The sequence below is a fragment of the Abrus precatorius genome, unplaced genomic scaffold, assembly GCF_003935025.1.
Source record: "Abrus precatorius isolate BTA unplaced genomic scaffold, Abrus_2018 Scaffold10, whole genome shotgun sequence".
NCBI lineage: Eukaryota > Viridiplantae > Streptophyta > Magnoliopsida > Fabales > Fabaceae > Abrus > Abrus precatorius.
Genome location: NW_020874292.1, coordinates 30407548 through 30421282, shown reverse-complemented (window position 1 = coordinate 30421282; position 13735 = coordinate 30407548). Strand labels below are relative to the sequence as shown.

General features: G+C 31.0%; 1 protein-coding gene across 5 annotated transcripts; it reads left to right on the top strand.

Moving 5' to 3' along the window:
* The first annotated feature begins 448 nt into the window (after positions 1-448).
* LOC113852943 (calmodulin-binding transcription activator 5-like) lies at positions 449-9322 on the top strand. 5 transcript variants are annotated; one of them, XM_027483347.1, is made up of 14 exons: positions 449-524; positions 678-813; positions 2064-2189; positions 2625-2740; positions 3370-3458; positions 3652-3697; positions 4336-4450; positions 4854-4970; positions 5053-5111; positions 5778-6167; positions 6393-7090; positions 7308-7854; positions 8589-8897; positions 8974-9322. In XM_027483347.1, the coding sequence occupies exons 2-14, from the start codon at positions 750-752 to the stop codon at positions 9058-9060; spliced, it is 2763 nt and encodes a 920-aa protein (XP_027339148.1). In that variant the 5' UTR covers positions 449-524; positions 678-749; the 3' UTR covers positions 9061-9322. The 5 variants fall into 5 exon arrangements, with proteins under 5 accessions (XP_027339148.1, XP_027339149.1, XP_027339147.1 ...); XM_027483348.1 differs by having other exon boundaries at positions 455-813; positions 2064-2138; positions 6393-7135; XM_027483346.1 differs by having other exon boundaries at positions 455-813.
* Positions 9323-13735: the final 4413 nt, after the last annotated feature.

Genomic DNA, 13735 nt, shown 5'->3' with positions numbered 1-13735 from the left:
GAATGTGTTAATAATATCGTTACTATTTTAAATATTGGCACTCGAAAATTTCTTATTTTTTCATTTATATAAAGAAAAATAACCATTTTAAAGTGTAACTAGGCAAAGAGAAGAAAAACACTGGGGAAAAAAAGAGATATAATAAAATAATATGATAAGAATAAAGAAAATATATAAAAAATAGGTGCCAGAGAAAATTAACATAAAAATATAATTTTATATAATCTAATACTAATCATACACATATTTTTTTTTAAATTAATACTTAATTTATTTAAGAAAATATCTAAAGAACTAATTTTTTTAATTTTAAACAAATATAAAATAAAAATTCATTTTTAAATTTAATCTTTTTTTTTTAATTTTCTCTACAGCTGAATAAAAATGTATATTACTTCATTTTCATTTTCTTTTCTCATTATCCGAACAATAGCACAAAACAAAAGGGTCGTTGACTGACTCTTTACTCAGTTCTGACTCCCGTTTCTCTTTCTTCCAATTCAAACAGACCCTCTCGCAATCAGGTAAATTTCTCACCTTTTCTTCTTTTTCTCTCCCCCCTTTTCTTCTTTCACCCTTTTCCTTTTCTCCTCACAACCTTGCTTCAATATTATCCACCCACGTTGTTGTTCTCTTTTGTTTGATCATGTCTTTGCTGACTCTTTGTCTTCTTTAAGGTTGTTGGTAGTGTAATTGTTGTTAGAGAAGAAGTTAACAAGGTGATTTTCTCGTAGCTTTCTTCTGTTGTCATGGCACACAAGTTAACGGGGCAGCTTGTGGGTTCAGAGATACATGGGTTTCACACGTTGCGTGGTACATGCATTCTTCTTCTCTCAACTCTCTATTTCCATTATGCTGTTATTTAGTTCAACCCCAAGCTTCATCAAGTTTCAATTTTGAGAATCTCCCTCTTCTTCTCTATATCTCTCTATCCTACTTTTTTTTTTTTGGTGGGGGTGGGGTGGGGGTTAGTGAAGTTTAAATTTTGTGTGTAAATTGTTGTTTAGTTGTAGCTATAGTTGGCTTTTCGTTCCTAAAGATGCTAGTGTGTAATTTTCAATGCAACCTTGGACCGAAAAAGAAAGTGTGGTTGTTTTGGTTGTGGATTGTTTCTTCAGGGTCAAGTGTGAACTTTTGTAGTGTTTATGGAAGAAAACAAGGGGATATGGGGTTTTGAATATTATTCTGGCATTGGTTGTTGTTTAAGCTTGACAGGCTTCAAACGTTTTCGGAGAGAACCAACTACCAATCAGTCTTTGACAACTTAATTAGCAAGTCCTTTTTTTGGTGTGTGTTGTATCCATATATTTGAAATTACTTCTGAAATGTTAATAATAAATTCTATGTATTGTGTTTGCTATGACAATAAGACCTAGTTTGGGTGAGCTTCTAAAAAGAAAAATAATATGAAAAATGAATAAAACTTATCTCATAATTGAAAAACAACTTTTTTCTTGGAGTTTTAGATCAGTTAAACGAGAGACCTTAGTTGATTTTAACTTATGGAAAGTATTTGATTTATTTTACAACTTAATTTTTTACTCTTAATTGAAAAGTTTATCCATACTGGGCCTAAGTAGAAGCATAAAACAAGCTGTGAAGATGGTTTCTTGTATTAAGGTATCTTGTCTAAGATTTAGTAGTTGTTACTTTTTAGTATGTATCTCAGACAGTGGTGGCTGCAGAATATATTAATTTTGTGAATTCTACAAAATGCTGCAACATATAGCTGGAAGGTTAAATCCCCCTGAGATGTCACACTAGAATATCAATATTAGTTTCTGTGGGGCCAAGCTGGATGGGAACTAATGAAAGGAAGTAAGAAGTTAATCTTTGGATGTGACAGTGTGGCTTTAACTTTTGGTTCAATGTAGTATGGAAATTTGTACTTTTCAAGATGGGATTTAAAGAAATCTGACAAAATATATATTTGCTATGCATTTCTATTCTAGTTGCTTCATACTGCAATCATTGTGACTACTACCAAATTGCTTGGTCAATGGTTGATATTAATCATCTCTGTTGATTTGTTGTTCTAAAGTAATTTATTATGTATGGCCCAGATCTGGATGTTGGGAACACTATGGAAGAAGCAAAAGGCAGATGGCTTCGTCCCAATGAGATTCATGCCATACTTTGTAATCACAAATATTTCACGATCAATGCCAAGCCAGTGAATTTGCCCCCAAGTAATCATATGTTTTTATTTGCAGCAACTTGACATTTGTAGATTGGATATGCATTTTCATGTGGACTGTTTCTCATCATATTCATTCCTGTCTTTTTAAGTTTAACTTCTTTTTCTTAATTTCCATGAAATGTTTCTCAGATTCTGTTTTAGATTTTGTAAAATTGTAGATCCTTCTATTCTTGTTGAAGCATGCCTTAACAAATAGTTAAATACATAAAAGAAAAAGTTTTATTCACCCAATTATGCACTGCTCAAGTGCTTATGTTATGAATATAATGCAATATAAAATCTCAATGATTTTCAGGCATTCTTCATAGATCTATTAATAGAATATTTTAAGTAGTTTTTAAACATCTAAGTAACAAGTGTTTGCTGCATTGAGAAATCCAATCACCAGTGCTAATGTCATGTTATTTTTTTGTTTGTAAAACAGGTGGTACTATTGTATTATTTGACCGCAAGATGCTTAGGAATTTCCGAAAAGATGGGCACAACTGGAAAAAGAAAAGTGATGGGAAAACTGTTAAAGAAGCCCATGAGCACTTAAAAGTGAGTGGTTTCATTTTCTTGGATGTTTATTTGAAGTTGTGTTAGCAAGTGGCCTCATGAGTTAATGTTAGGGTAATACTCAAAATGGGTCTGGGTTATTGGTGAGGGGTTTGGGTAGCTTTCATAAGATCATAGGTTCAATCCACCTGCCACCATTTTACTTAAATAGGTTATCTTACAATACTGCGAGCTTTCTAAAGCTCGGTTGTGTACATTGCCAGTTTTATTGACACCATTTTCAATTCTACATGATTTCTTCCACAGTAATTTGTTGTTGGGATTTTTTAATTTCACTAGGCTTAGATATCACTCCTGTTTGATTTACAAGTATGAATTCACTGATTGGATACCATTTGATCTATATAACACATTGTTGCTTTATACATCTCAGTTTGTATGCAAATGCAATTATTTAGTCACACTTTTATCATTGTTTCCGGGTAACATTTGGGGAATAAATTATGTCATTTCGCTTAATGTTGTCACCATATTACTCTCTTTAATTTCTATCTTAACTTTTCTTCCTCCTGTTTTTGTTATAATTGATTCTAATGTTTGGTTGAGTCACTAATAAGGCATGTATCTGATCTTTTACATTCTTTTGTTCATTTTTTTCCCTCATCAACCAGGTTGGCAATGAAGAAAGGATACACGTTTATTATGCACATGGCCAAGATAACCCAAGCTTTGTCCGTAGGTGTTATTGGTTGCTTGATAAGTATGTATATCAATGTTTTGCTTGACTCTTAAGGTCCCAATTCCAATATATCATGCATGTCTCTTTTTGTGAACTATGATTTAGTAACAGTGGTTATGTATTTCTTATACTTTTTTTTTTGTTAAACCTAGAATAAAAAGAAGTTTGAGAATAATAATGTGACTTACAATTGTTGTTTTGATTTTCTTTTCAGGAGTTTGGAGCACATAGTCCTTGTTCATTATCGTGAAACACAGGAGGTTGTGTTAATTATTTTCTTTCTTCCTTTCTCTTATAAATTTAACTTCACCTCCAAACAGTGGCCTATGTATGCTATGCGTATGTTGCTTGGCCCAATAAGAAGACCATATATGTTTAGTTTTTCATCACATTGAATCATTAGTCAGTTTGTGAACCTTACATCAGTAATTTAGTTATAGTCTTTTACACATTCAAGTATGTCTGGATGCAAAAAACATGTCTGTAAGAAAAACTTTTCACACTAACAATGTTTTTCTAGTGGTCTGGTTGGGAATCTCATTTATTCTCTATGAAAACTACACTGGTTCTATTTATTTTTCCTTTTGGGGGGAGGGGTGGTGTAAAGCTTCTTGTAATTTTTTTGCCTTGCATGTGTTTAAGGGAATCCCAAGTCAAGAAAAAGGTCCTCTAAAAGTGAATTTTGTCTCTAAAGTGAGCAAGTGGTGTATCCACCCTTAAATTTTATTGGGTTAAGATCATACTGTAATTTAAATCAAATCAAGGGTGGATACACCCTTACTTTAGAGGAGCCTTGCCTTGAATCCAACATTTGATGTGTCAATGCTTTACCATTTGAACTTGTTCTTGTATAAAATTTTGCTTTCTAACCTTCATTAGGTGGTGGTTTATGATACAGTTGCAAGGTTCTCCTGTTACGCCTGTAAATTCAAATTCAAGTTCTGTCTCTGATCCAACTGCACCATGGATTCCATCAGAAGACTTGGATTCTGGGACAAACAGTGCTTATGTTGGTAAGAAATAACATTTCGATAATTTCAGTCTATGTTCTTACAAGTTATACTCCTAAGGCTATCAATATGAAAGGCTTAATACATTTCTTTATAATATTGGGATGTTATATTTAGAAGATGTGTTTACTAGGAAGAAATGAAAAGCAGGATAATTAATTAAGAATTGAGATCGAAGAATATGGGCAATGTGTATGTGTTTATACGTGGTGAATTTTTACTCCACCCATTCTGCCACTTTTGTGTTGTGCTCATCTTTCCAAGGGAAACTGCAAATATGATCCTATTTAATTGGTTATGGCCCATATATAGTTGGTTCCTAACACTGCTGTCATAAATACTGTTGCTTTCTTTCCTTGACTATGTATTTATATTCTCATTCCTTTTCTGTTTTGGAGATAAACAGGGCTTAATGACAATTTAACAGTCAAAAGTCATGAACAGAGGCTTCATGAGCTTAATACACTTGAATGGGATGACCTAGTGGTTTCAAATGTCAACAGCTCTACCACTCCAAATGGAGGTAATTGATTGTGCTTTTACAGAACTAGTTGCTTCTTGAGAAGGAGCCTTATTATTTTATGTGCTGAATTTACTTTTGGCAGGCAATGTTCCATGTTTGTATCAACAAAATCAAAGTTTATTAAATGGAAGCTTTGGCAATGTAAGATAATATTTTCTTTCTTTCATTTGGGATTTTTATTATGCTCTATGTTGTGATTTTTCATTTATGTTTTGTGGAAGGGGTTGTGGGGCCATTTTGAATTTTCTTTTATATAGAAAAAGAAATTTAATAAGAGAGGAAATAAGTAAAGCACAACTATGGGGAGGGTAAGATATTATTTGGAAATAAAAAGAGCGAGGAAAAAGAAAGGTTCAATGTGGAAAGGACAACCAATCTCGGTGTATTAAAAATTGAAACTCCCTTGAAACGGCCTTGACCAGCATGCCAAAGAAAGAGCAGTAACACCAACCTATTCAAAGCAAATCTTGGGGCAAAGGTAGAACCTTGAAATGCAGGCATTTTGTTCAGCACACAGCCAAAAAGTCAAGCCCCCCACCCCCTGGTTGGCAGTCCTTTATTTTTGAGTGATCCTTTTTAAATTATATGTAATAGTATCATCAAAAGAGATGATTTTATATCATTTATTTGACAAAAGATTTAGTAGAGGCTCAAGCATTCAGTTGCATTTGTGATAGTTGCTAGTTAGAAAAAGTGTGTAGCTGATAATTATATTCTTATGCTTCCTTCTTCCTCTTCTTTCTGTCTTTCTAGTGCTACTTGCTTTGATAGTTGCTATGGTAACCTATGTAGGGTTTTTATTACCAGGTACCCAGTAATCTGTCTGCAGAAGTTCATTCTTATGGTAATTTAACTCTGCCAATTTCTGGGAGCAATAGTGTTGCTTACAGTTTCCAAGAAGATATTAATCTTCCTAAGAATGTTCCCATCTCTGCGGATGGTGTTGAATCTGTTGATACCGTGGGCACTTTGGTCAATGAAGGCTTGCAAAGTCAGGACAGTTTTAGAATGTGGATGAACGTCATATCAGATACGCCATGTTCCCTAGATGAGTCACCTCTTGAATCATCAATTTCTTCTATTCAGGAACCATATTCGTCACTGGTGGCAGATAATCTGCAATCTTCTCTGCCAGAACAAGTATTTAATCTCACTGAGGTGTCCCCTACATGGGCATCTTCCACCGAGAAAACAAAGGTTTCCTTTTACTTCTCATATGTCTAATTGTTTGTAATTATTTTCTGTTGTAATCATATCCTTCTTTACTACCAATTGTAATATCTAGTTTCTTAGTTGATTTCTCAGAATTTTGTTCAATCTTGGAGACTTGGATTATATAGTATGGCTGTGGAATTCCAAACCTTTTAACTACCGAACCTAAAAATGATAACTAATCATTTCATGTTCGTTTACTTCTTGCAGGTCCTGGTAACTGGATTCTTCCATAGTAACTACCAACACCTTGCCAAGTCCAATCTACTTTGTGTCTGTGGTGATGTAAGTGTTCCAGTAGAAATTGTTCAGGTTGGGGTTTACCGATGCTGGGTATCTCCACATTCTCCTGGATTGGTGAATCTCTATTTGAGCTTTGATGCTCATAAGCCGATTAGCCAAGTTGTTAATTTTGAGTATCGTACTCCTATGTTGCATGATCCCACTGCTTCAATGGAAGAGAAACACAACTGGAATGAGTTTCGACTTCAGATGAGGCTTGCTCATTTGCTCTTTGCTACAGAAAAGACCCTCAACATTTTCTCGAGTAAAGTATCACTTAATGCACTGAAAGAGGCTAAAAAATTTTCCTCTAAAACATCATTTATTTCCAGAAATTGGCAATACTTGATGAAGTCTATTGATAACAATACAACTCCATTTCCACAAGCAAAAGATACCTTGTTTGAAATTTCATTGAAAAACAAATTAAAGGAATGGCTTTTGGAACGAATTGTCTTAGGCTGCAAGACTACTGAATATGATGCGCAGGGCCAAGGTGTTATTCATTTGTGTGCAATGCTAGGCTATACTTGGGCTATTTCCTTATTTTCTTGGTCAGGCTTGTCGCTGGATTTCCGTGACAAATTTGGATGGACAGCTCTTCACTGGGCAGCATATTTTGGATCGTATGATACATGGATACTCCTCTTGTTTGAACATTTAGCTATGCTGCATTGTATTACCTAAAGAAGATAAACTTACACAACATAAACTATTTGATCTTGTAATGAAATTAGACTCAGTAGGTTATCCATATAGTAATACATATATACAATTTTTTCCTTTTATAAGGGGCCTGAACGATCTTTCATTGCTTTTTCTATTTAAAATTTGGGTCTGCAGGGAGAAAATGGTTGCTACTCTGTTGTCTTGTGGAGCCAGGCCAAACTTGATCACCGATCCAACTCCACAAAATCCTGCTGGATGTACTGTTGCTGATCTTGCTTACACAAAGGGACATGATGGCTTAGCAGCATACCTTTCAGAAAAGTCTCTGGTTGAGCAGTTCAATGACATGAGCTTAGCTGGAAATATCAGTGGCACACTGGAAACTAGTTCAACTGATGCAGTAAATCCTGAGAACCTCACTGAGGACCAACTGTACCTAAAGGAGACATTGGCAGCTTACAGAACAGCTGCTGAGGCTGCAGGACGCATTCAAGCTGCTTTTAGGGAGCGCTCACTGAAATTGCAATCTAAGGCAGTTGAATTTTGCAGCCCAGAGGATGAAGCGCGCCAAATAGTAGCAGCAATGAAGATTCAACATGCCTTTCGCAACTTTGAGACAAAGAAAATGATGGCTGCCGCTGCTCGGATTCAGCATACATTCCGTACATGGAAGTACCGTAGAGAATATCTCCACATGCGGCGTCAGGCTATCAAAATTCAAGTAAGAGCTACACTTCATGTCTGTCATTGTGTATTGTCCTGAGTAACCATGTCATACTGAAAATTGATGTTATCTGATTGAATCAATTTTTGGACTGCTCAACTATCAGTTCATGTCAGTTGGCACATATCTTATCGTGTTTTGTTCCACAAGTTATGAGCACATTCATGCCCATCCAAGCACTTTTAGTGACCACATATTTGAACTTGACAAATCAATTGCTTATCTTCCTTGTTGACTTAAGTAATTTTTACCAGTTTGTAAAGAATCTAGCACAATGACCACAGTATATAGAGTTTATTATACATTTGAGAGAATGTCGATGCAGTATAATAATACCAATTGAACATTTGATCCTGGAATCAGGAACGGACTTCTAAGTTAGTTTCCTTCCCAACTAATCATAGGTTTATTGAGCAGAACACATTCACATCCCTGCCTTGGCAGAGAGACCATTGAAGTGTTTAGTGTAGATAACAACACGGATAATTTATATATGCATCTATCATTTGTGTGTCGATGTGTGTGCAAATTTGTTTCTTCTTTCGTTTTGCTTTATCGTGGCTTATTAGAGGACCACTGCACTGAGTATATATTGCAGGAGACACATCTTCTGGGTACTACATTTAATTGAGACCAACAGATTGAGTGATTATTATAATTTACATCCTGGAAAATATTTTGTTTTTGGGTCAAATCCTGGAAAAGATTAATGACACATATTTTCAATACAGGCTGCTTTCAGGGGTTTTCAAGCGCGGAAGCAATATTGTAAAATCATATGGTCGGTTGGGGTGCTTGAGAAAGCAATCCTGCGATGGCGTTTAAAGAGAAAAGGATTCCGTGGTCTCCAAGTTAATGCTGCCCAAGAAATGGAAGATGAGAAGCAGGAAAGTTGTGTTGAGGAAGATTTCTTTCGGGCTAGTAGGAAACAAGCTGAAGAACGAGTTGAACGGTCTGTTGTTCGTGTACAGGCCATGTTCCGGTCTAAGAAAGCACAAGAAGAATATAGAAGAATGAAGCTGGCACATAATCAAGCAAAGGTGACTAAGCTAATGTTATTGCTATGATTTTATTTTTTGAACATGTGTGTTTACTTGATTGATATGCTTTGTGCAGCTGGAATTGGAATTAGAAGAATTCCTCAATTCTGAAGTTGACATCTTAACACCGAGGACAACATTCCCAAAAGATGGTTCCTATTAAAGGTTTTTACTTTTGGGATGTCGCAAACTCTGTAGAGTCCTGTAACAATTTAGTTATAGTTTCGTGTCTTTTCTTGTATAGCACGTGGACCCTGTAAATTCCTTAGTGTAGATCTAAACCCATGAATGACCCTTTCAATTTGCTTTAATATCTTGATGGGGTTGTGTGTGTGTAATTAAGCTCTCTGGTCATGGTGGATGCCTCTGATGATTGATCAAGTTTGTAACACTTAAATAACTAGCCTTCTTAGAATTTGAATAGACATACTTGTTGTCATGATTCTTGTATGTAATAATTAGGAGTCCATTATATGATTGTTGATGTATAAAACATATAATGCCGTACCCCGGCCTTAAACCTTTCGTGAAGCAGCTAATATCTGTTTTTAAACGAAGTGCCTCTGCAATGTTTCATGTTTCTAAAGATTTGTTCTTTATTTGCACTACACTTAATTCAGTAATACAGAACCTTTAAATCTACTTGCATTATAACATCATGAAATTCTAAGCTTCAAGTATGGATTAGTGTAATATTTTTAAATCAATTTAAGAAAAATATCAAATGACTTAATTGTATTTATTTATTTTTTTGTCTGCATAATGTACTTTATTGTAATTTTAGTTTTTTAAATTTCAGATGTTCATATTCAGGTTTTCACTTTAAAATTTTATTTAATAATTAAGATAAATATAATAAAAATGTAATATATCATTAAATTATACAAATTTGTAAATTAAGAAATATATAAATAATTAAATAAAAATAAAAATATTTTTATTTTATTTTTATACATTTTATGGCACCTTAGTTTGAATAAAAAAAAATTAAGACATTTAATATAAATTAACACGATTGTTGAAAAGTTATTTTTCTAAAGGAAATGAGGGAAAAAAAGAAGAAGATAAACTATTATTATCATCTAACACAATGTTAGCTTTAGAATCTAGCTAAGCTTGTCCAACTAAAATTACCTTACGCGGGCTAATATGTGTGGTTTTAGGGTTAATTTGCTTGATGTGACTTCATAGTTCTCATCTTTTTCAAAAATAGACATATTTACTTTAGTTATTTGTAGTTAATTATGATTATTATTTTTGTTAATTTAACATATATTTTGAATAAAATTTTAACACATCTTTAAAATTATGGATGAATTTTGACATTGTGATTCATTATTATATAAAGAGTTCTATTTGAAACAGGGTACCACATTTGTAAAATATGAGGATCTAAGTGCATAAATTAAAAAGTAATTCGATAGGTCAAATGACTAAAAAAATCCTATTCAATCATTCTCTCTATATTTGTAAACTGAGACCATACTTTATCAGCTATGCAATCTTAGTAGTCAAAAGTCAATCTAGACTGCAAAGTTAAAAAATAAATAAATAGAAATTAGCAATTCTCGTAACAATTTAAAAATAGATTGCATAAACATTATTACAATAATCATTAATCAAAAAGATCATATTTAATATAATAAAAGAACTACGTAAAGCACAATACAGCACATGAAAATTAGAAGATAAATTTTTTTTGAGTGATCCAGAATCATATATTGGTGTTTTTAATATTGATATTACTTTTTTTTTTTTAATGAAATTTCTGAAATCTATATGATATCTTAACTCTTCAGTGTAAATAATGTCTATCTTGTTTTCCTATACAAAGAAAGGCACTTTTGCTAGTGACTCACCAGAAAGAAGAAGAGCATCCAACTCCTCCTTTGATTCTGGGAACCTTTCCTGATCATATGCATCAACCATATGCACTACATCATCCACCTTCATGGTGTTAAATTAATCTATTTTTTTGACATGTGGATTCATATAAAACTATCAAATTAAAAGAGCAAATTAAGAGAAATTCTTGAGAAAACAACATTCATCTAACTAAAAGCATAATATGTGTTGTGTATAACCTCAACCATACATGTTGTTAAAGAAAAAGTCGTGTAGTCCTAGCTTGGGAGAATGTTTATGCTTAACTAGTACCTCATAGAAGCCTACATCCTTAACTCAAGAGAAAGGGTGACCCTAAATTGGATGAAAGATTACCAAGTTTGATATTTATTTATTCGTAATTAAATTAATAAATAAGTAATTAGTAACTCACTGTTTGTTTAACTAGCTACCTCTTTTACAAGAGGGGTGTGAATGGAAATGCAAAGTAGAGAATTATTCACAAAATGAAGTATTGTGAGGGTCTGCCATCTGATTGCATGCGATTGGCTGATACGCGTCACTGAGTTTGACAGAGCAATAGGAAACGCTTGCGTGTAATTAAAATGATTCCAAGTGCCCATACACAAAAAGAACACAGTCAAACAATGTTTCTAAAATCAAACTGATAAAAGTATTAATTTACCGTTTATTAATTTCATTGTAATTAAATACTAATTGAATATACTATAACATATATAATATAAATTATAAAAAATAAAAAAAACTTAAGGTTTTAAATTAATAAAAAGATCATGCTAAACAATTAAATAATAATTTATATGTAAATATTATACATGATTTTTTATTTATTTTCAAATAAAACAAATTGAAACAATGAAAAAGATTATTTTTTTAAAATTTATTTATTTTAGCTAATTTTGAATACTTTTTAACTAGTTTAATTAATTTTTTATCCCGACAATTTTTCAAATCATGGAAAGTAACGTTGATCTAACTTCCCATTCTGGCAATTAGGCCAACAACCCCACAAAAGATGATGAGAAAACAAAATTACTTCGGAAAGTTGTTTTCTTGACCTAATAAAAGTTATCTTCGTGGGTAAGCAACCAATAATTAAACGCCTACGTAATTCTTTCGGAGATAAATAATTTTTTGTAATTTAAATTTTATAAGTAAAAAATTTATATATTATTTTTTGTTATTTTCAATTTTGTATCTTTTACTATAATATGTTATAATGTTAGTTTTATCTCTTGTGTAATAAATAATTATCTAATTTAGCAGGTTTAAATTATTTTTTAATTTTAATATATTATTTTTTTGTAATTTTATTCTATATAAGTTTAAAAAAAATTGTAAATCAATTTTTATAAAAAAAATATTTTCAATTTTGTCCATGTGAAGTTGACATTTTGATGTTAATGTTAAGTCACAATTTTTCATTATTTTTTAAAGAGTATTTTAGATTCTTCAAATAAGTTTTCTAATTTGTTTTATATTTTTTTACATTTAACTTTATATCTTAATTCATCATTACATGAGCATCACTTTAAATATTTTTATCTCTAATATCTTTACTTTTCTATTCTATCATATTTCATAATAATACTCATTTACTCTTCTATTATTCTTATCTTAATATCTTGAGTATTAATCATGTCCTCTTAAATCTTGTTCAAAAGTAATAACTTTTTTTCTATTATTGATATATTTGTAAGAAAATTAGAATCACTTTTTAAATCATAATTGTCATAATCATTTTTATATATTTCTATAATCACATATTGACTATCTTAAAAAAAATTATTAAAATAAGTATGATAGAAAAATAAATGAAGATTATTATAAAAATATAACAAAATATGCATGTAATGATATTTGAAATGAAAATACTATAGTTGTTGCTTATGTAAAAATGAATCAAGACATAAAATCTTTTCGATATGGTTCTTCTGCAGGTTTAAAGTAAAAAAAAAAAATTAACTTGTATAATGAATCTGAACATCATAGATAAAAAGTATGAAACAAAAATGTTACTTGACACTAATATAAAAATGTCACTATAACGATAAAAATAAAATTTAAAATAAATTTTTATATAAAAATTAATATACAATTTTTTACTTTAAAAATATTAAATTATTAAAAAAAAGTCTTGTAAAGAGACTATAACAACTTAAATCTATCACATTGAACATTAAATAGCAGTTTATCACATAAAAAAAAGCTAACGATGTTATAATAATGTGCACAATTTAAAATAAACTTGAGATTGATACGTAATTTTTTTATTAACAATAACTAAATTATAAAAAGAGGTTCTGTATAGGAACTAAAACGTTATTTTTTTTATTTTTTTTTAACATTTTTTTAGTTTTAATTTAAAAATGTAAATGATTTGGTTGATGTTAAGATTTACAAAACTAATGAATAAATTAACTAAAAATTAAAAGCTATAAAAATGGAAAATTGAATTAAAAGTGTTTCATAAAATTGATTATTAAATCAATTAATAAATATAACATAACAAAACTATTATTAAATTTTAGTTATTATATATATTCCTAAATGAATTCAATAGAAAGGTCACTCACTCTTATTACATCAATGTTGAAACTAACAAATATTCCAAAAATTGAGTCCCTTTTAATTTAAATAACTTTACTAAAAATAAAAATTTAAATTAGAAAATAAATATACACACTTGGTTCAAACAAATAATTAAAAAAATGTTGTTTTGATTTTAAAAAAAGCGTAAAAGTTAATTATCATTATTATAAAAATGTAATTTAAATACATTGTCAATACAAATATATTTTACACTGTCGCTCAATAATGGGTTGTTAATAATGGGTTCTCATATTAACAAGAATAGTTAATTTGTGTAATAAATAATATAAAAATCATATTTTCAATGTATTCTGATCAACTAATAATATAAAATCTTTATCCTGCCAATTCACTAAAATTAATTTCTTATTAAAATATAT